Source organism: Lethenteron reissneri, chromosome 1 (assembly GCF_015708825.2).
Source record: "Lethenteron reissneri isolate LAM-NWPU_2019-01 chromosome 1, ASM1570882v1, whole genome shotgun sequence".
Taxonomy (NCBI): Eukaryota; Metazoa; Chordata; class Hyperoartia; order Petromyzontiformes; family Petromyzontidae; genus Lethenteron; species Lethenteron reissneri.
The window spans coordinates 8482427-8504229 of record NC_083779.1 but is presented as its reverse complement, the minus strand read 5'-3'; the positions used below and the strand labels follow the sequence as shown (position 1 = coordinate 8504229).

General features: G+C 58.5%; 1 protein-coding gene across 3 annotated transcripts in view; it reads left to right on the top strand.

Annotated features, from left to right (window-relative positions):
• LOC133349729 (cyclic AMP-responsive element-binding protein 3-like protein 4) overlaps positions 1-21803 on the top strand; it is a 38158-nt gene that overhangs the window by 6442 nt on the left and 9913 nt on the right. For 2 of the 3 annotated variants that reach the window (XR_009755987.1, XM_061563468.1), the window contains exons 2-7: positions 4457-4663; positions 4807-5125; positions 15652-15882; positions 16900-17260; positions 18554-18693; positions 20700-20789. Coding sequence is in view for 2 of the 3 variants with exons in the window: in XM_061563468.1 (XP_061419452.1) it covers positions 15652-15882; positions 16900-17260; positions 18554-18693; positions 20700-20789 (822 nt within the window). In the remaining variant the exon portion in view is untranslated. The remainder of the gene's footprint in view (positions 1-4456; positions 4664-4806; positions 5126-15651; positions 15883-16899; positions 17261-18553; positions 18694-20699; positions 20790-21803) is intronic. The other variant, XM_061563556.1, reaches the window with a different exon arrangement.

Here is a 21803-nt window from a genome sequence, read left to right as displayed (position 1 = left end):
TTTGACTTGCATCACACTGGGATTTTTGCCCACAGCGTTGTAATGCGGTGGGTTTTTTTCTTTCTGGAAGATTTGCTGGTTTATCCAGGATGTTTCTGTTGCGCGTCGTCGCTTTAAGTTGTTCTCTGTTCATATTTTGTTTGTTGCGGTTGCACCCGACTCTAGAGCCGCATGGCTCACAGGGCTATATACCTAATACACGAAACTTGAAAAACTTGATTGGTTGTGGTTGTTGTTGTGGTGATTGCTGATTGGTTGTGGTTGTTGTAGTGATTGCTGATTGGTTGTAGTCATTGCTGTTAGTCGGGCGATTATGGTTGTGTTGATTGCCGATTAGTTGTGGTCGTAATTGCTGGTGGTTGTGGTTGTTGTAGTGATTGCTGGTGGTTGTGGTTGTTGTAGTGATTGCTGGTGGTTGTGGTTGTTGTTGTTGTGGTGATTGCTGATTGGTTGTGGTTGTTGTTGTGGTGATTGCTGATTGGTTGTGGTTGTTATAGTGATTGCTGATTGGTTGTGGTTGTTGTTGTAGTGATTGCTGATTGGTTGTGGATGTTGTAGTGATTGCTGATTGGTTGTGGTTGTTGTAGTGATTGCTGGTGGTTGTGGTTGTTGTAGTGATTGCTGGTGGTTGTGGTTGTTGTTGTAGTGATTGCTGATTGGTTGTGGTTGTTGTTGTGGTGATTGCTGATTGGTTGTGGTTGCAATTCGTTGCGGCTCTTGCAACAATCAACGCCCACAGGGGAAGTGGCCATGATCATCTTAAACCACGCCCATCTCCTTATAAGGGAATTGTGGGCGGAGCCTCCGCTCCCTTACCTCGGCACGAGGCCATGCCCGTTCTGCCCCTGACTCCCACACATCTCGACAAGACTCGACACGTCCCGTAACCAAACACATTCCTCCTGCGGAGGGAGCTGGTAGGAACGTTGGGTTGCTCGGTCAATGGCCAGGGTCAACGGCGGCGTGGTGTATTCCGCAAATATGGCCGATTGTGAGGGCGGGCACAAGCCGGCGTGAGTAGGTTAAACGTTGAGTTTTACTGGTAGGAACGAAGTGGACCAGACCACCAATAGATTAATGTGTCCGTCCGTCCGTCTGTCCGTCTGTCTGACAAGATGGCCGCTCGCTCCCCCTGCGATCTGTGAACTAAACAAGATGGCCGTCGCTTCCGGCGCCTCACAGCGAAACTTTAAACTTCGCTTCAAATTTACTTTACTGAAACGCAGCACGTTTTTTTTAACACGGAGACAAGATACATTTATATTAACACAGACACGAGATACATTTAATCGCCTTATTTGCGACGCCTACTGCAGAAAAGGCATCGCGAGGCCTACTGCAGAGTAGGCTTCGCGAGGCCTACTGCAGGGAAGGCTTCGCGAGGCCTACTGCAGAGAAGGCTTCGCGAGGCCTAGTGCAGGAGGCTTCGCTAGGTCTACTGCAGAGAAGGCTTCGCGAGGCCTAGTGCGGCAGGCTTCGCGAGGCCTACTGCAGAGAAGGCATCGCGAGGCCTACTGCAGAGAAGGCTTCACGAGGCCTACTGCAGAGAAGGCTTCGCGAGGCCTAGTGCAGAAGGCTTCGCGAGGCCTACTGCAGGAGGCTTCGCGAGGCCTAGTGCAGGAGGCTTCGCGAGGCCTAGTGCAGGAGGCTTCGCGAGGCCTACTGCGACAGGCTTCACGAGGCCTACTGCAGAGAAGGCTTCGCGAGGCCTACTGCAGAGAAGGCTTCACGAGGCCTACTGCAGAGAAAGCTTCACGAGGCCTAGTGCAGAAGGCTTCACGAGGCCTACTGCAGGAGGCTTCGCGAGGCCTACTGCGACAGGCTTCGCGAGGCCGTCCGTCTGTCCGACAAGATGGCCGCCCGCTCCCCCTGCGATCCATGAACTAAATGAACTAAACAAGATGGCCGTCGCATCCGGCGCAGCCAATGACATCGCCTGTTGCAATCCTTGCTCTGTGGGCGCGCGAGTCAGTGGGGAGGGAGGGGGGTGTGGACGTCATCGCTCACCCCCCATGCACAAATCATTTTCTTTTTAACTCCTCTATACCCGGTCGATATCCCTGTACCGGTATTAGTATTATTCCTACCAGCCCACCCCGCAGGGTCCTGTTATAAGGGCACCACGGGGTGACCAGCCTCTCCCCACCCAGCCCCACCCCACCCAGCCCCACCCCTCCCACCCCCCACCCAGCCCCACCCTCCCCACCCAGCCCTCCCCACCCTCCCCACCCAGCCCCTCCCCACCCTCCCCTCCCCACCCAGCCCCACCCTCCCCACCCAGCCCCACACCACCCTCCCCACCCAGCCCCTCCCTACCCTTTCCACCCAGCCCCTCCCCACCCTCCCCTCTCCACCCAGCCCCACCCCTCCCATTTTTGGATGCACGACGGACGGACGGACGGACACAATAATCCCCTGTGGGCTGGTGGAACCAGGTGGTTCCTACCAGTATAAACAACAGCGTGTACGTGTGTTGTGGCGTGCGTGGCGTGCGTGTGTGTTGTGGCGTGCGTGGCGTGGCGTGCGTGTGTGTTGTGGCGTGCGTGTGTGTGTTGTGGCGTGCGTGTGTGTGTGTTGTGGCGTGCGTGTGTGTGTGTTGTGGCGTGCGTATGTGTGTTGTGGCGTGCGTGTGTGTTGTGGCGTGCGTGTGTGTTGTGGCGTGCGTGTGTGCGTGTGTGTGGCGTGCGTGTGTGTTGTGGTGTGCGTGTGTGTGCGTGCGTGTGGCGTGCGTGCGTGTGGCGTGCGTGTGTGTTGTGGCGTGCGTGTGTGTGCGTGTGTGTGGCGTGCGTGTGTGTTGTGGCCTGACATTGACCATCCATCGCAGTCAGTCGACCCGTGGCACCACCTGGGTCTGTCCCGTCACCTCCAGCCAGCGATTCCTTGGACACTCCACGTGGCCTTAACGTGCACGTAGCCTGGCACGAGCGCCGTGGTGACGTCACCGCCACTTAGTGGCGAATGGCGGTTGTTGTTGTGAGGCCTTAAAGGGAAAACAAAGAAATAATCGGCGACGTTTCGAAGTAGGGTCAGTGCCTGAAACGTCGCCTAATATATATTACTTTTGATCGGATATGGAGAGTTGTCCACCACTGCTGTGCCAATGGTGGCTAGGAGATGTTGACTACCTCGCCTTTTATGCAGGAGGTCGTGGGTTCGATCCCGACCCTGACACCTGCTGTATATGTGGAGTTTGCGGTGTATCTCTCTCATCATCATCACGGTGGCTAGGAGATGTTGAATAACTCGCCTGGTATGCAGAAGGTCGTGAGTTGGATCCTGATCCTGACACCTGCTGTATATTTGTAGTTTGCGTGTCTCTCTCTCTCTCCCCGTGGTCACGTGGATTTTTCCTCTGGGTCCTCCGGTTTTTTCCCTCCACATTTACAATGAACATCACGCGCTTAGAGAATTTGGCTACAGCCATACATTGAGCTCTACATCTCCACGTGATGATAACCCACATTTGTGGACAGGTCGCTTCTGTAAAAAGAGCTGCTTTACCTGCTAAAATAAAATAAAAATCGTACTATTACATCCGTAATAAAGTTGTTTGTTTGAAAGGTTTTATAGACGTAAACAGAGGCACGTCTTCACGATTCTGGCTATCGCCTGCCGAGGCTGGTGGTCGTTGTTGTAATCGCCAGCGAAACGTCGCGACGGTCCTCCCAATTGTAAATGTCGTGGCTTTACTCTCCGACACAACCGGTGAGCTGAAGTCGTTACTAATCGGCGCCTTTTGTTGACGCGACAAACCCCTCACTAACCGGCGGTGTTGGGTTTAACGACACATCTATATTTGGAGATCCAACCCCCCCCCCCCCCGAAAAAAACCCCCTTTGTTAGGGATAATATTGGTTGCGAAATCCCTACCAAAGTGTTACAATGGTTCTAGATCATTGGTACCTCATTTGCCAGTAAAAAGTATGATAATTGGTTTTTTACCCTTTTATCTGGCAATAAAACTGACACCTTTTTTTTACGAGGAGTCATGTTTGCATAGACCACAATACCTGGCGTCATCTGGTCCAACCCATGTGAGACTAGGATCTAAGGAAAGCTGTCTCGGGTGTGGACCAATCAACTTCAAGGACAGTGCATACATTATCAGAGTTATGTTTTTTGTTTGCATTATGACTGCAGGTATTGTGGTCTATGCAAACATGACTCCTCGTAAAAAAGGTGTCAGTTTTGTTGCCAGATAAAAGGGTAAAAAAACAATTATCAATGGTTCTAGATTTGAAGTTTTCGTGACTGCAAGCATCTATACTCTTTGGGTTTTTTCGGTAAAGTCACGTGGGTGAAAAATAAAATTAATTTATTAAAATTAAAATTATTAAATAATATTAATTATTTTATTTATTTTTTTCCTACGTGACTTTACCGAAAAAACCCAAAGAGTATGTTACAATGGTAGCATGACCAGAGTAGAGTCTGTGTGCCGTGCCTCGTTGTGCAGTGACCCACAGGCCACCACGGAACATCTCGCCCTGGCAGCCGTGCGTGGTGGCAGCCCTCGCCTGGGGCACACCGGGGGCATCACGTGCCACCGCCTCGGTCCACTGCTGGCCACAGCACCAGCAGCGGTGGGCAGATGCAAGAAGGCGGATTGTCCGTGGCTCTGAGGCCACGCCCACCCTGACAATGATTGACAGGAGCTGCGCCAGTGAGTGACGACTGCACGCATGTTGAGTTGGAACCTCTGGGTCCAAAGGTGAAACACACCCCCCCCCCTCTGACCCCCCCACTCCAACCCCCCCCCCATCTGACCCCCCCCCCCTCCGCCCATGACCACTGGTCCCCCGACAGCACCTGCAGGGCACCAGCTCCGTCTCTCCCGCTTCGCGCCAGGTACGAGCAGCGAGCGGACGCCGCGCGCCGGGGGAGCCGGGTGAGGCGAGCACGGCGTGGTGAGGCCAGCGCAGTCCCTCGGGGTGGTGAGGAGCCCAGCGGCGGCTCCTGCTCCACGTCCTCCTCCTCCTGCTCCACGCGGCGAGGCAGTGAGGCGTCGGGGTGAGGCGCCGCAAGTCCCCCAAGTCGCCGCCGCCGCCTCCAACCTCGGCGCTCAAGGGGTCAGAGTCCGCGCCCGCGCCTCGTTCTGGCTCACACATTGACAACAACATCCACGGTAGGCGCGCCTGTGTCCCCGTTGTCTCCCTCCGTGTCCCCGTTATCTCGCCGTTATCTCCCTCCGTGTCCCTGTTGTCTCCCTCCGTGTCCCCGTTATCTCGCCGTTATCTCCCACGGTGTCTCCCTTGTCTGCCTCCGTGTCTCCTTTGTCTCCCACGGTGTCCCCGTGTCTCTCTCTCCCTGTGTCCCCGTTGTCTCCCTCCGTGTCCCCGTTATCTCGCCGTTGTCTCCCACGGTGTCTCCGTTGTCTGACTCCGTGTCTCCTTTGTCTCCCATGGTGTCCCCGTGTCTCTCTGTCCCGTGTTTCTCTCCCTGCTTCCCCGTGTCTTTCCCCCTATCCCCCGTCTCTCTCTCCCTGTGTCCCCGTGTCTCTCTCTCCCTGTGTCCCCATGTCTCTCTCCCTGTGTCCCCGTGTCTCTCTCTCCCTGTGCCCCGTGTCTCTCTCTCTCTGTGTCCCCATGTCTCTCTCCCTTGTGTCCCCGTGTCTCTCTCTCCCTGTGTCCCCGTGTCTCTCTCTCCCTGTGTCCCCGTGTCTCTCTCTCCCTGTGTCCCCGTGTCTCTCCCTGTGTCCCCGTGTCTCTCTCTCCCTGTGTCCCCGTGTCTCTCTCCCTGTGTCCCCGTGTCTCTCTCTCCCTGTGTCCCTATGTCTCTCTCCCCCTGTGTCCCCGTGTCTCTCTCTCCCTGTGTCCCCGTGTCTCTCCCTGTGTCCCCGTGTCTCTCTCTCCCTGTGTCCCCATGTCTCTCTCTCCCTGTCTCCCCGTGTCTCTCTCCCTGTGTCCCCGTGTCTCTCTCTCCCTGTGTCCCCATGTCTCTCTCCCTGTGTCCCCGTGTCTCTCTCTCCCTGTGTCCCCGTGTCTCTCTCCCTGTGTCCCGGTGTCTCTCTCTCCCTGTGTCCCCATGTCTCTCTCTCCCTGTGCCCCCATGTCTCTCTCTCCCTGTGTCCCCATGTCTCTCTCTCCCTGTGTCCCCGTGTCTCTCTCCCTGTGTCCCTATGTTTCTCCCCCTATGCCCCGTGTCTCTCTCCCTGTGTCCCCGTGTCTCTCTCTCCTTGTTTCCCCGTGTCTCTCTCTCCCTGTGTCCCCGTGTCTCTCTCTCCTTGTGTCCCCGTGTCTCTACCCCTATGCTCCGTCTCTCTCTCCCTGTGTCCCCGTGTCTCTCTACCTGTGTCCCCGTGTCTCTCTCTTCTTGTGTCCCCGTGTCTCTCCCCTATGCCCCGTGTCTCTCTCCCTGTGTCCCTGTGTCTCTCTCCCTGTGTCCCCGTGTCTTTGTCTTCTTGTGTCCCCGTGTCTCTCTCTCCCTGTGTCCCCGTGTCTCTGTCTCCTTGTGTCCCCGTGTCTCTCCCCCTATGCCCCGTCTCTCTCTCCCTGTGTCCCCGTGTCTCTCTCTCCCTGTGTCCCCGTGTCTCTGTCTCCTTGTGTCCCCGTGTCTCTCTCCCTGTGTCCCCGTGTCTCTCTCTCCCTGTGTCCCCGTGTCTCTCTCTCCTTGTGTCCCCGTGTCTCTCCCCCTATGCCCCGTCTCTCTCTCCCTGTGTCCCCGTGTCTCTCTCTCCCTGTGTCCCCGTGTCTCTCTCTCCCTGTCTCCCCGTGTCTCTTTCTCCCTGTGTCCCCGTGTCTCTCTCTCACTGTGTCCCTGTGTCTCTCTCTCCCTGTGTCCCCGTGTCTCTCTCTCCCTGTGTCCCCGTGTCTCTCTCTCCCTGTGTCCCCGTGTCTCTCTCTCCCTGTGTCCCCGTGTCTCTCTCTCACTGTGTCCCCGTGTCTCTCTCTCCCTGTGTCCCCGTGTCTCTCCCCCTATGCCCCATCTCTCTCTCTCCCTGTGTCCCCGTGTCTCTCTCTCCCTGTGTCCCCGTGTCTCTCCCCCTATGCCCCATCTCTCTCTCCCTGTGTCCCCGTGTCTCTCTCTCCCTGTGTCCCCGTCTCTCTCTCTCTGTGTCCCCGTGTCTCTCCCCCTATGCCCCATCTCTCTCTCTCTGTGTCCCCGTGTCTCTCTCTCCCTGTGTCCCCGTGTCTCTCCCCCTATGCCCAGTCTCTCCCTGTGTCCCCGTGTCTCTCTCTCCCTGTGTCCCCGTGTCTCTCTCTCCCTGTGTCCCCGTGTCTCTCCCCCTATGCCCCGTCTCTCTCTCCCTGTGTCCCCGTGTCTCTCTCTCCCTGTGTCCCCGTGTCTCTGTCTCCTTGTGTCCCCGTGTCTTCTCTCCCTGTGTCCCCGTGTCTCTCTCTCCCTGTGTCCCAGTGTCTCTCTCTCCTTGTGTCCCCGTGTCTCACCCCCTATGCCCCGTCTCTCTCTCCCTGTGTCCCCGTGTCTCTCTCTCACTGTGTCCCCGTGTCTCTCTCTCCCTGTCTCCCCGTGTCTCTCTCTCCCTGTGTCCCCGTGTCTCTCTCTCCCTGTGTCCCCGTGTCTCTCTCTCCCTGTGTCCCCGTGTCTCTCTCTCCCTGTGTCCCCGTGTCTCTCTCTCCCTGTGTCCCAGTGTCTCTCTCTCCCTGTGTCCCCGTGTCTCTCCCCCTATGCCCCATCTCTCTCTCTCCCTGTGTCCCCGTGTCTCTCTCTCCCTGTGTCCCCGTGTCTCTCCCCCTATGCCCCATCTCTCTCTCCCTGTGTCCCCGTGTCTCTCTCTCTCTGTGTCCCCGTGTCTCTCTCTCTCTGTGTCCCCGTGTCTCTCTCTCCCTGTGTCCCCGTCTCTCTCTCTCTCTCTCTGTGTCCCCGTGTCTCTCCCCCTATGCCCCGTCTCTCCCTGTGTCCCTGTGTCTCTGTCTCCTTCGGGGACATGGGGCGAGGTGAGAGGAGACCAGCGGTGAGTGGCGCGTTGTTGTTGCCGTTGTTGTTGTTGGAGTGATTGGTGAGTTTAGGCCGTGGTGAGGAGTAGGAGGCGTGTGAGTTTGGCGGTGGTTGAGGTGGTGGTGGTTGAGGTGGTGGTGGTTGAGGTGGTGGTGGTTGAGGTTGTGGTGGTTGAGGTGGTGGTGGTGGTTGAGGTGGTGGTAGTTGAGGTGGTGGTGGATGAGGTGGTGGTGGTTGAGGTGGTGGCGGTGGTCGAGGTGGTGGTTGAGGAGGTGGTGGTGGTTGAGGTGGTGGTGGTTGAGGTGGTGGTGGTTGAGGTGGTGGTGGTTCAGGTGGTGGTGGTTCAGGTGGCGGTGGTGGTTGAGGTGGTGGTGGTGGTGGTTGAGGTGGTGGTTGAGGTGGTGGTTGAGGCGGTGGTGGTTGAGGTGGCGGTGGTGGTTGAAGGTGGTGGTGGTTCAGGTGGCAGTGGTGGTTGAGGTGGTGTGACTAATTAGCTAGTTTGGTTGTGGTTAAGGTTGTGGTTAGAGGTGGTTTTGGTTGAGCCAGATGTGGTTGTGATTACATTTTGTATAATCACCACGGTAGCTGATTTAATCCCATGCTAACCCCAACGACCCCATCGTTACGCCCTTGTTAACCACATGCCTTGTTAGCACAGGTGAACCCCATGGTTACCCCATGATTACCACGTGGTTACCCGATGTTAACCCAACCGGTTACCACTCGGTTACTCCATGGTAATGCCTTGCCACGTGTCACTTCGCTGCAAAGTTCGCCACGAGCCGAGAGCCAGGTCGAGGCGACTTCCACGACGTGTTGACAGAGTTGACCGCCGCGCGTGCGAAGAGTGTCCCAGTGTGCGGGGAGTGGTGGCGCAGTGGTTAGCGGCACTGCGCTTCGAGCCCAGCGACCCGAGTTCAATTGCCGCTTGCGACCAACATCAGCGACGAACATCTGAACCTGGTTCTGGGTCTCCTTCCCTAGGGAACCCGGTGCGATGCGTAAACATCGCCACCGGGGAGACAAAGGCGGCCGGGCGTGGTGTTGGCCACCCACCCCCTCGTGTGCCATGCCGGCCTTCATAGGTGCTGCTGCTACTCGCTAACAGCACTTGCTCAAATAGTGCTAAGGCTATGGGGGGGGATCTTTGTTTTTCGTGTGTGTCTGAGTGTGTGTGGGGAGCGGTAGTGTAGCGGTTAGCGCACTGCGCTATGAACCTGGCGACCCGGGTTCGATTCCCGCTCACGGCTAACACCAGTGACGATTATCTGAACCGGTCCTGGGCCTCCCCTAGGTCGACTCAGCCTTAAATGAGTACCTGGTGCAGTGTGTAAACATCGCCACTAGGGAGACAAAGGCGGTCGGGTGTGGTGCTGGCCACCCACCCCCTCGTGTACCGTTCTGGCCTTCATAGGTGCTCGCTAACAGCACTTGCCCCTACAGTCTGTTAAGGCTATACGGGGGATCTTTGTCTTTGTGTGAATGGGACCCCCTAATGGAGCATCTTCGCCTGTTGGAAACATTTAGGCTGGCCTGTCTACGATCCATCCTGGGTTTAACCAGGCTGGATTGTGTGAGGAGCTCACAAATCCTTGAAAGATCTGGGCAAAGTCCCATCGATGAGCTCCTCCGGCAGGCAAGGCTGCGTTGGCTGGGTCATGTAGCCCGCATGCCCAGCCACCGCATGCCTAAACAGCTTTTGTTCGGCCAGATCGAGGGGTCTAAACGGGCGCGGCACGGGCTAGAGAAGAGATGGAGTGATGTGGTACAGGAGGACGTGGAGCTGAGTGGACTTGCCGATGACTGGTACCAGCGGTGTCAAGATCGGCCTCTGTGGAGGAGGCTCGTGAAGGACGCTACTGGGCAGTTGGAGGCAGTCGCCCTCCAACAACAACGGAGGGCGGAGGAGCGACGCTCACAACAACGAGCGGAGCGCCGGGTGGCTAAAGCACAGCAAGTTGGCACAGTAGGGGGCACAGGCGGTGCATCAGCCAGTCATCTCGGTCAGTCGACCCGTGGCACCTGGGTCTGCCCCGTGACCTCTTGCCAGTGGGCGTTCGACACTTCACGTGGCCTCAAGGTGCACATGGCCTGGCACAAGCGTCGTGGTGGCGTCACCGCCACTTAGTGGCGAATGGCGGTTGTTGTTGTTTGTTGTTGTCTGTGATGGGGGGGGGGGGGGTTGCCGGCCTGTAACTGCTGCGGTTGTGGCTGCCTGTCGGCACCGCTGTGGTTGTGGTTGTGGTGGTTGTGGTGGTGGTGGTTGCCGGCAGTAGGTGCCGCTGTGGTTGTGGTGGTGGTTGTGGTGGTGGTTGTGGTGGTGGTGGTGGATGCCGCTGTGGCTGCCACCAACAGCCTCCACGGTGGCCAACGGGGCCTCTGGACGGGCGCGAGGGGCTGGTCACCCCTCCAAACTTTCAATGAAATTCCCACAAACCACGGAGACAATCACCCGTCAATCACCCGTCAATCACACGTCAATCACCCGTCAGTCACCCGTCAATCACACGTCAATCACCCTGTCAATCACCCTGTCAATCACACATCAATCACACGTCAATCACCCTGTCAATCACCCGTCAATCACACGTCAATCACACGTCAATCACACGTCAATCACCCGTCAATCACACGTCAATCACACGTCAATCACCACGTCAATCACACGTCAATCACACGTCAATCACCCGTCGAGCTTGTGACAAGGGGCTTGTACGACGTCTCCTGGCTAGGGCACTGAACCCCTCCCCTCTTGCCCCCCCCCGTTAGGATTTTTCGCCCCCCGCCCCCCCCACCCCTCCCCACCCCTCCGCTGTTGATATTTACCCACAAATAACTCCCCATGCACCCCCTACCCTATAGAACTAACGTACAAAGGGGACCCCCCCACGCCCCCCCCCCCTACAGTCAGACCCCACGCATGAGACTGCCGGGATTGAGGGGGTACATGGCCCCCTGGGTATAAGGGGCGGGGGGGACCCCTGGTTTATGGGGGACCCCTGTGTGGGAGTAAAAGGGTCAGGGCCCCCCTTTCGTCAGGGATAGGCTCCCGGGTTTAAGGGATCCCTGTGTCAGACAGGATTTGTGATTCATGGGGGGGTCCTCTGTGTGATACACGGGGTCTTTGGTGTTTGGGGGGCCCCTGTGTGAGACACACGGGGTCTCTGATGTTTGGGGGGGGGGCTGTGTGAGACACACGGAGTCTCTAATGTTTGGGGGGGGGGGCTGTGTGAGACACACGGAGTCTCTGATGTTTGGGGGGGGGGCTGTGTGAGACACACGGGGTCTCTGTGTTTGGGGGGGGGGCTGTGTGAGACACACGGAGTCTCTGGTGTTTGGGGGGGGGCTGTGTGGGACACACGGAGGCTCTGGTGTTTGGGGGGGGGCTGTGTGAGGCACCCGGAGGCTCTGGTGTTTGGGGGGGGGCTGTGTGAGACACACGGAGTCTCTGGTGTTTGGGGGGGGGCTGTGTGAGACACACGGAGTCTCTGGTGTTTGGGGGGGGGGCTGTGTGAGACACACGGAGTCTCTGGTGTTTGGGGGGGGGGGCTGTGTGAGACACACGGAGTCTCTGGTGTTTGGGGGGGGGGGGCTGTGTGAGACACACGGAGTCTCTGGTGTTTGGGGGGGGGCTGTGTGAGACACACGGAGTCTCTGGTGTTTGGGGGGGGGGGCTGTGTGAGACACACGGAGTCACTGGTGTTTGGGGGGGGGGCTGTGTGAGACACACGGAGTCTCTGGTGTTTGGGGGGGGGGTTGTGTGAGACACACGGAGTCTCTGGTGTTTGGGGGGGGGCTGTGTGAGACACACGGAGTCACTGATGTTTGGGGGGGGGGCTGTGTGAGACACACGGAGTCTCTGGTGTTTGGGGGGGGGGCTGTGTGAGACACACGGAGTCTCTGGTGTTTGGGGGGGGGCTGTGTGAGACACACGGAGTCACTGGTGTTTGGTGGGGGGCTGTGTGAGACACACAGAGTCTCTGATGTTTGGGGGGGGGCTGTGTGAGACACACGGAGTCTCTGGTGTTTGGGGGGGGGGGGCTGTGTGAGACACACGGGGTCTCTGGTGTTGGGGGGGGGGCTGTGTGAGACACACGGAGTCTCTGGTGTTTGGGGGGGGGGCTGTGTGAGACACACGGAGTCTCTGGTGTTTGGGGGGGGGGCTGTGTGAGACACACGGAGTCTCTGGTGTTTGGGGGGGGGCTGTGTGAGACACACGGACTCTCTGGTGTTTGGGGGGGGGGCTGTGTGAGACACACGGAGTCTCTGGTGTTTGGGGGGGGGGCTGTGTGAGACACACGGGGTCTCTGGTGTTTGGGGGGGGGAGCTGTGTGAGACACACGGGGTCTCTGGTGTTTGGGGGGGGGGCTGTGTGAGACACACGGGGTCTCTGGTGTTTGGGGGGGGGCTGTGTGAGACACACGGTGTCACTGATGTTTGGGGGGGGGGGGCTGTGTGAGACACACGGGGTCTCTGGTGTTTGGGGGGGGGGCTGTGTGAGACACACGGAGTCTCTGATGTTTGGGGGGGGGGGCTGTGTGAGACACACGGAGTCTCTGGTGTTTGGGGGGGGGCTGTGTGAGACACACGGATTCTCTGGTGTTTGGGGGGGGGCTGTGTGAGACACACGGAGTCTCTGGTGTTTGGGGGGGGCTGTGTGAGACACACGGGGTCTCTGGTGTTTGGAGGGGGCTGTGTGAGACACACGGGGTCTCTGGTGTTTGGGGGGGGGGCTGTGTGAGACACATGGGGTCTCTGATGTTTGGGGGGGGGCTATGTGCCCACGTGAGCTTCTATTTGCTGAAGGGGCTCAATCTCGGCCGCCGGGAGCACGAGGTGAGAGGTCGCCAGTTAAGATCTCACTGAGCACACGCACACACAGCACTCACACATACACACTTACACACACACAGCACTCACACGCTCACACACACACACAGCACTCACACGCTCACACACACACACAACACTCACACGCTCACACACACACACTTACACACACTTACACACACACGCACGTACACACTCACACACATACACACTTACACACACACACAGCACTCACACGCTCAGCACTCACACGCTCACACACACACACAGCACTCACACGCTCACACACACACGCTCACACACACACACGCTCACACACACTCACACGCTCACACACACACACGCACACGGGGGAGTTTACACAGCAGGGGACATCGTAAACCTCCCCCCGGCGAGACTGTGGCCGGGCACAGACAGAGGTCGTCGTTATTGTTGTTGTCATCATTACGACTCCGACTCCGAACCAGACCGACAATAACGCGAGGAGCGGAGGAACCGAAAGGCAGTGACCAGCACCACAGCAAAGACAACAACAACAACGCAACAACACACACGGCACAGACGCAGAAGGGCACTAAACATGAAGGCCCCCCCCCCCACCCCGTATGGGTTCGACAGAATGTTGGGGCCGAGTGCTGTTAGCGAGTTGAAAGGTCGGCACGGCACACGAGGGGGGGGGGGGGGGGTGGCCAGCACTGCGCTCGACCGCCTTTGTCTCCCCAGTGGCGATGTCTTTTACACACTGCACCAGTAACCCCCCCCCCCCCCACACACACACACACAAAAAAAACAACAACAACACGCAAACACACAAACACAACAGACAAACAGCACAACACACACGCCACACGTCACATCATCATCATCATCCACCCACACGCGAAACAACCAAGCGGCAAGGACCACAAAAGGCCCCCCGCCTTGCCCCGTACTGCCCCCCACCTTGCCCCGTACAGCCCCCACCTTGCCCCGTACTGCCCTCGCCTTGCCCCGTACTGCCCCCACCTTGCCCCGTACTGCCCCCCCCTTGCCCCGTACTGCCCCCCCCTTGCCCCGTACTGCCCCCACCTTGCCCCGTACTGCCCCCGCCTTGCCCCGTACTGCCCCCACCTTGTCCCGTACTGCCCCCGCCTTGCCCCGTACTGCCCCCCCCTTGCCCCGTACTGCCCCCCCCCTTGCCCCGTACTGCCCCCACCTTGTCCCGTACTGCCCCCGCCTTGCCCCGTACTGCCCCCCCCTTGCCCCGTACTGCCCTCGCCTTGCCCCGTACTGCCCCCACCTTGCCCCGTACTGCCCTCGCCTTGCCCCGTACTGCCCCCCCCTTGCCCCGTACTGCCCCCGCCTTGCCCCGTACTGCCCCCACCTTGCCCCGTACTGCCCCCGCCTTGCCCCGTACTGCCCCCACCTTGCCCCGTACTGCCCTCGCCTTGCCCCGTACTGCCCCCACCTTGCCCCGTACTGCCCCCCCCTTGCCCCGTACTGCCCCCCCCTTGCCCCGTACTGCCCCCACCTTGCCCCGTACTGCCCCCGCCTTGCCCCGTACTGCCCCCGCCTTGCCCCGTACTGCCCCCCACCTTGTCCCGTACTGCCCCCACCTTGCCCCGTACTGCCCCCACCTTGCCCCGTACTGCCCCCCACCTTGTCCCGTACTGCCCCCCACCTTGCCCCGTATTGCCCCCACCTTGCCCCGTGTCATAAATAAATAACAAATAGGGAAAGCCACAGACGAGTTTTTGGTAACCACGACACCTGCCACAAACAATTTCCCAAGCTCTGCGGTCCTATATTGCGATGTTTGGACAACTCGACGAATTAATAAACGATTTTGTACATGTCCCTTGCCCTGCCCCCCCCCCCCCCCTTACACACACACACCCTGGAGGGTCGCGGGGACCCGACTCCGTGCTGTTGACTCAGAGCTAGCGAGCGAGCGCTGTGGGTTTTATTGGGGGTGTAAACGCGGACCCGTGTCCCCTCCCGAGTCCCCCTTTATCGTGCACGGTTCCCCTTATCTCGGGGTCCCCGCTGAGATTGGGACCCCTCCTTTCCCATCGTAAGATACCCCCCCCCCCTCCCCCCACAGACGATCGGTCCCAGGGTGAGGTAGTGAGTTGTGTTAGGGACACGGCCACAGATGGCAGTCCAAACGTAGTGGCTTATCGCGTGGAAATGTACGGCAGCCAAACGCTCTGAAACGCGTGATGCTCACTCTAAATGCGGTGGGGGGAAACCAGAGGACCCAGATAAAAATCCAAACGGCCACGGGAAGAGACACGCAGACTCCAAATGTACAGCAAGGCGGCAGGGTCGGGGTTGAACCCACGACCTCCTGCACACCAGGCGAGGTAGTTAACATCTCCTGGCCACCGTGATGATGATGATGAGAGAGAAACGCAGACTCCAAATACACAGCAGCAGCAGGCATCAGGGTCGGGGTTGAACCCACGACCTCCTGCACACCAGGCGAGGTAGTTGACATCTCACCACCGTGGCGTTAGAGTTGGGTTCAGGGTTAGGGTTGGGTTGAGGAACACACTCACACGAGACAGCTCAAGAGAAGATGCAGCTGTGGAGTTGGGGTGGGGGGGGGCGGCAGGGAAGGTGGCGCATGGAGACTTTAATCCAGCAGCGGACTGAGAATGGGCGAGAGCGGTGGCGGTGAGCTACACAACGGTGCTGCTGCTGATGATGATGACGACTGGCAGCGGGCGTTGGGATGGTGACTGATGACGATGTTGATTGAGATCATGGCGCTGATGACGGACGTGATTGTGATGGTCCCGATGTGGATAACGACGTCGCCGCTCGGGATATTCGTGGACACGAAACTGCGCCGCCGATGGTGCCGATGGTGCCGATGGTGCCGATGGAGGCGACGCCGCTGACGCCGCTGACGCCGATGTCATGGTTCCGCGCCCTCTGTAGATGTCCGAGTCGGAGTTCGAAGTCGGGGACGAGCTTCTGGACCTTCTGCTGGAGCGACCGTGCCCAGCGGCGGGGCCAATGGGGGGCCCGCTGGGGGGCCCGATAGCTGCACAGATGGGGGGCCCGTGCGCCCCGAGGTCGTCGGCCTTCTTCCCCGGCGGGCTGGGCGGCCTGCTGGCGCAGCAGGGCAAGGCGAGCGAGGCCGAGCCGTGGGGCCTGGACGATGTCCTGGTAGGGTCCCTCCACCACGCGGCTCCACCACGGGGGGGCGGTCCTGGCGGGTTCATAATTGCCATCTCCCCCCCCACCGACCCCCCCCCCCCCACCAACCCCCTCTCCACTCACCCCCCCCACCAACCCCCTCCCCACCAACCGCCCGCGCCCGCCAACCACCGACTTTGCCAAAAGCTTTTTTTGAAAATCGAGACTTTGCCGCCAGTTTGAAAAGTTTTGGCTTTGCGCTCAACTCATGATGCAGGCAGAGAGGTCGGCGCTACCTGAGCAGTGGGCGGGGTTTAACATGAAGGAGGGGGCGGGACTTGTGGGCAGTGGGTGGGGCTTGTGAGTAGTGGGCGGGGCTTGTGAGTAGTGGGCGGGACTTGTGAGTAGTGGGCGGGGCTTGTGAGTAGTGGGCGGGGCTTGTGAGTAGTGGAGCCAACTTCAAGAGAAAGGTGGAGGAGGCCAGGCCTGTGTGTGTGTGGCAGGGGGGAGTGGGCCGGGCTAGTGAATTGACTGGGCGGGGCCATGTCAATGACGTGGCCAGGGCCGACATAGTTGGAGGGAGGGGCTGCCAGCTCACCATCTGTTCTGGTTGAGCCTCCTGGATATTTGGTTAACTTTACCCATAAAGGTGTGGCCACGTGTGGGACACGCGTGGGACACAGCCCATCGTGGGACGTAGACCATGAGTGTTGCCTCCACCGCTCGCGCCTCTGCGATGCTGCGCGACCGGAGGTTCTTCAGCCGTAGGCCTCTGCGGGGCAGATGCGGTCTGTGCAGAGGGTCCTTGGGAGAGGCCTGCCGTGCCGTGGCCCGCCGACAGATGCAACGGCTGTCCGAGACGCGGGTAGATACAGACTGGAGATATAGCGAGAGGCCTGGAGACAGGACCTACAGATGAGTGGTCGGCGCGCGGCCTGCGATCAAACGGAGGCCCTGCAGCTTGCGCCCACTTGCGCCCGCTTGCGCCCACCGCCGCGGTTCACCCGCCGCTCCCGCACCGTGTCGCCCGCCGCTGCCGCTGCGCAGGCCCTGACGGAGGACGCTCAGGACGACCTCCTGCAGAGCTTCGTGATGGACGACGCCGCGCTGCAGATGCTGCGCGCGCCCGGCACCCCGTTCCACTCGCCCTCCTCGCTCTCCTCCTCCTCCTCCTGCACCTCCTTCCCCTCGCCCGCCTCCTTCTCGTCGCCGCCGTCGCCCGTTTCGTTTGCCTCGCCCTCGGCCAGCGACAGCGGCGTCTCGGAGGGGGGCCACGTTGGGCCGTGCGCCGCGAGGCCCTGGGCCTCCTTTCCCCCGGAGACCCCCGGCGGCTCCGGACGAGGCTCCGGCGGCTCCGGCGGCGGGAGTCGCTCGTTCTCGAGCTCGGACGACGTGGCCATCGATTTCGGTGAGGGCGACGCTCGAGATCTTTTACCGGAGTCCCGAGGGCAGTGGGGGCGCGGCGATGACTCATCGAGGATGGGTTCGAGTCCCGTGTTCCCTCTCCCCCGGTGGTTCTCTCTCCCCGCGTGGTTCTCTCTCCCCCCGTGGTTCTCTCTCCCCCGTGGTTCTCTCTCCCCCCGTGGTTCTCTCTCCCCCCGTGGTTCTCTCTCCCCCCGTGGTTCTCTCCCCCCGTGGTTCTCTCTCCCCCCGTGGTTCTCTCTCCCCCCGTGGTTCTCTCCCCCCGTGGTTCTCTCTCCCCCCGTAGTTCTCTCTCCCCCCGTGGTTCTCTCTCCCCCCGTGGTTCTCTCTCCCCCGTGGTTCTCTCTCCCCCCGTGGTTCTCTCTCCCCCGTGGTTCTCTCTCCCCGCGTGGTTCTCTCTCCCCGCGTGGTTCTCTCTCCCCCCGTGGTTCTCTCTCCCCCCGTGGTTCTCTCTCCCCCCGTGGTTCTCTCTCCCCCCGTGGTTCTCTCTCCCCGCGTGGTTCTCTCTCCCCGCGTGGTTCTCTCTCCCCCCGTGGTCCTCTCTCCCCCCGTGGTTCTCTCTCCCCCGTGGTTCTCTCACCCCCCGTGGTTCTCTCTCCCCCTGTGGTTCTCTCTCCCCCGTGGTTCTCTCACCCCCCGTGGTTCTGCCTGGGTAGTCCTCCCAGGGCTCTCCGCTTGCATTCCGCAGCTCGACCTGCAACACGCGCTGGGGTTGCTGTTGGCCACGACATCCGCGGTGCTGAGAAATTAATTTGCAAATCGCTCAATTGGGATCGCACGGCGGCAGCAGCAGCAGCGTCACCCCCCAACGTCACCGCCGCGCTCTCGCCCGCCCCTCACCTCACCCTCGCCCACCCCTCACCCACCCCTCACCTACCCCTCACCCTCACCTACCCCTCACCCACCCCTCACCCACCCCTCACCCTCACCTACCCCTAACCCTCACCCTCACCCACCCCTCACCCTCACCTACCCCTAACCCTCACCCACCCCTCACTCTCACCCACCCCTCACTCTCACCTGCCCCTCACCCTCACCTATCCCTCACCTACCCCTCACCCTCACCTACCCCTCACCCACCCCTCACCCACCCCTCACCCTCACCTACCCCTAACCCTCACCCTCACCCACCCCTCACCCTCACCTACCCCTAACCCTCACCCTCACCCACCCCTCACTCTCACCCACCCCTCACTCTCACCTGCCCCTCACCTATCCCTCACCTACCCCTCACCCTCACCTACCCCTATCCCTCACCCTCACCTATCCCTCACCCCAGAGGGCTGGGACGAGCCGGACTTGGTGGCGGCCCCCAGCGTGGTACGTGCCCTCCCGGCCCTCACCGCCGCCCTGCGCTCCTCCTCGCGCCAGCTGCTGCACGGACTCACGGGCGCCGGCCACAACACCGAGCACGATGTGGTACGCCAGTGGGGGGGGGGGGGGGGGGGGGGGGTGCAGGGGGATTGGAGTGAGTGTGTGTGTGCGGTGTGAGAGTGAGTAGTGTCGCGGTTACAGTGAGGGAAAAAAGTATTTGATCCCCTGCTGATTTTCTACGTTTGCCCACTGACAAATAAATGATCAGTCTATAAATTTAATGGTAGGTTTATTTGAACAGTGAGAGACAGAATAACAACAACAAAATCCAGAAAAACGCATGTCAAAAATGTTATAAATTGATTTGCATTTTAATGAGGGAAATAAGTATTTGACCCCCTCTCAATCAGAAATATTTCTGGCTTCCAGGTGTCTTTTATACAGGTAACGAGCTGAGATTAGGAGCACACTCTTAAAGGGAGTGCTCCTAATCTCAGCTTGTTACCTGTATAAAAGACACCTGTTCACAGAAGCAATCAATCAATCAGATTCCAAACTCTCCACCATGGCCAAGACCAAAGAGCTCTCCAAGGATGTCAGGGACAAGATTGTAGACCTACACAAGGCTGGAATGGGCTACAAGACCATCGCCAAGCAGCTTGGTGAGAAGGTGACAACAGTTGGTGCGATTATTTGCAAATGGAAGAAACACAAAAGAACTGTCAATCTCCCTTGGCCTGGGGCTCCATGCAAGATCTCACCTCGTGGAGTTGCAATGATCATGAGAACGGTGAGGAATCAGCCCAGAACTACACGGAAGGATCTTATCAATGATCTCAAGGCAGCTGGGACCATAGTCACCAAGAAAACAGTTGGTAACACACTACGCCGTGAAGGACTGAAATCCTGCAGCGCCCGCAAGGTCCCTCTGCTCAAGAAAGCACATATACATGCCCGTCTGAAGTTTGCCAATGAACATCTGAATGATTCAGAGGACAACTGGGTGAAAGTGTTGTGGTCAGATGAGACCAAAATGGAGCTCTTTGGCATCACTCGACTCGCCGTGTTTGGAGGAGGAGGAATGCTGCCTATGACCCCAATAACACCATCCCCACCGTCAAACATGGAGGTGGAAACATTATGCTTTGGGGGTGTTTTTCTGCTAAGGGGACAGGACAACTTCACCGCATCAAAGGGACGATGGACGGGGCCATGTACCGTCAAATCTTGGGTGAGAACTCCCTTCCCTCAGCTAGGGCATTGAAAATGGGTCGTGGATGGGTATTCCAGCATGACAATGACCCAAAACACACGGCCAAGGCAACAAAGGAGTGGCTCAAGAAGAAGCACATTAAGGTCCTGGAGTGGCCTAGCCAGTCTCCAGACCTTAATCCCATAGAAAATCTGTGGAGGGAGCTGAAGGTTCGAGTTGCCAAACGTCAGCCTCGAAACCTTAATGACTTGGAGAAGATCTGCAAAGAGGAGTGGGACAAAATCCCTCCTGAGATGTGTGCAAACCTGGTGGCCAACTACAAGAAACGTCTGACCTCTGTGATTGCCAACAAGGGTTTTGCCACCAAGTACTAAGTCATGTTTTGCAGAGGGGTCAAATACTTATTTCCCTCATTAAAATGCAAATAAATTTATAACATTTTTGACATGCGTTTTTCTGGATTTTGTTGTTGTTATTCTGTCTCTCACTGTTCAAATGAACCTACCATTCAAATTATAGACGATTAATTTCTTTGTCAGTGGGCAAACGTACAAAATCAGCAGGGGATCAAATACTTTTTACCCTCACTGAAGCGGCGGCCTGACTTTGATGATTCCCGCTCACGGCCACCAAAACCGGTGAGGATTATCCGAACCGGTCCTGGGCCTCTCCTAGGTCAACTCGGCCTCAAAGGAGTACCTGGTGCGGTGTGTAGTAAACATCGGCATTAGGGAGACAAAGACGGCCACACCACCCACTCATAGGTGCGACGTGTCGGCCTTCGTCGGTGCTACTGGCTAACAGCGCCTGCCCCCCCAACGGCCTGCTAGGGCTACACGGGGTACCTTTGTCTTTGTTACACACGTGTGTGTGTGTGTGTGCGTGTGTGCGCGTGCAGCAGACCATGGAGGTGGCGCTCACGGACGAGGAGCGCAAGCTGCTGATGCAGGAGGGGATGCCGATGCCCGCGCACCTGCCCCTCACCAAGGTGAGCACGACCCCCTCGACCCCCTCGACCCCCTCGACCCCCTCGACCCCCTCGACCCCCTCGATCCCCTCGACCCTTGCGCCCCTCCCACCCCGAGTTTCGCTCTCGGTTCCCATCATCCACCAGGACACTGTGAGCTGACACACAAAGACACAGATCCCCCGTGTCGCCTATAGCAAGGCTGTCGGGGCAAGTGCTCTTCTTACACGACAGGGTGGGGTGGCCAGCAACATGCCAGGATGTTTTAGACACCGCAACAGGAACTCGTTTTTAGGCTGAGTCGAGCTAGGGGAGGTCCCAAGACCGGTTCAGACGTTGGCTGTCACCGTTACTGGTTGTGAGCGGACATGGAACTCGGGTCTTTGCCGGGTTCGTAGCGCGGCACGCTGATCGCCGCTCCGCAAGAGACAGGACGCATTTGTGCACAGCGCCGGGATGAAGCCAGTGCGGGCCCTGTAGCATGTGATGTTATAGAGGGGCCCTGAATTAAAAAAACACGTAAATATTACAACACAAATTTGTAAATTGCATAGTAAAGCAATTGCATTTTTTCACTTGCTAAACGGCCAGATTATACGACAAATCGCTAACCTTAAACACCCAGTCGTTCGTAAAAGTTGAAGGCGGTATAGTACTATAGCAATAGAGCAAGTGCAGACTCACTAAACCGGAATTGATAGCTTGCAAGCATTTAGCGCGGGGCCCTTGAAGATGCGGAGCCCGTAGCTACTACATGTGTAGCTACTTGTGCTACTACTGCTTGTGCGTTGAACTTCATTCGCACCGCGCTAATCGGAGATGCGGGGGTAAAGACGACAAACTCAACACAAACAACGGTTCTAAAGAAATGAGTTCGTCAATCGAGACGATGGTTTAAAAGTGTACAGCTCCAGGGAAGATCGTTCCAGACGGCCGCAGAAGCGCATCTGAAAGCGCCGCGCGATGCGGCGACCACCGCCTTTGTTCAGCCCGAAGCCGCCGCTTCCGTGAGAGCGGTGAGCAGAGGTCGCAAAC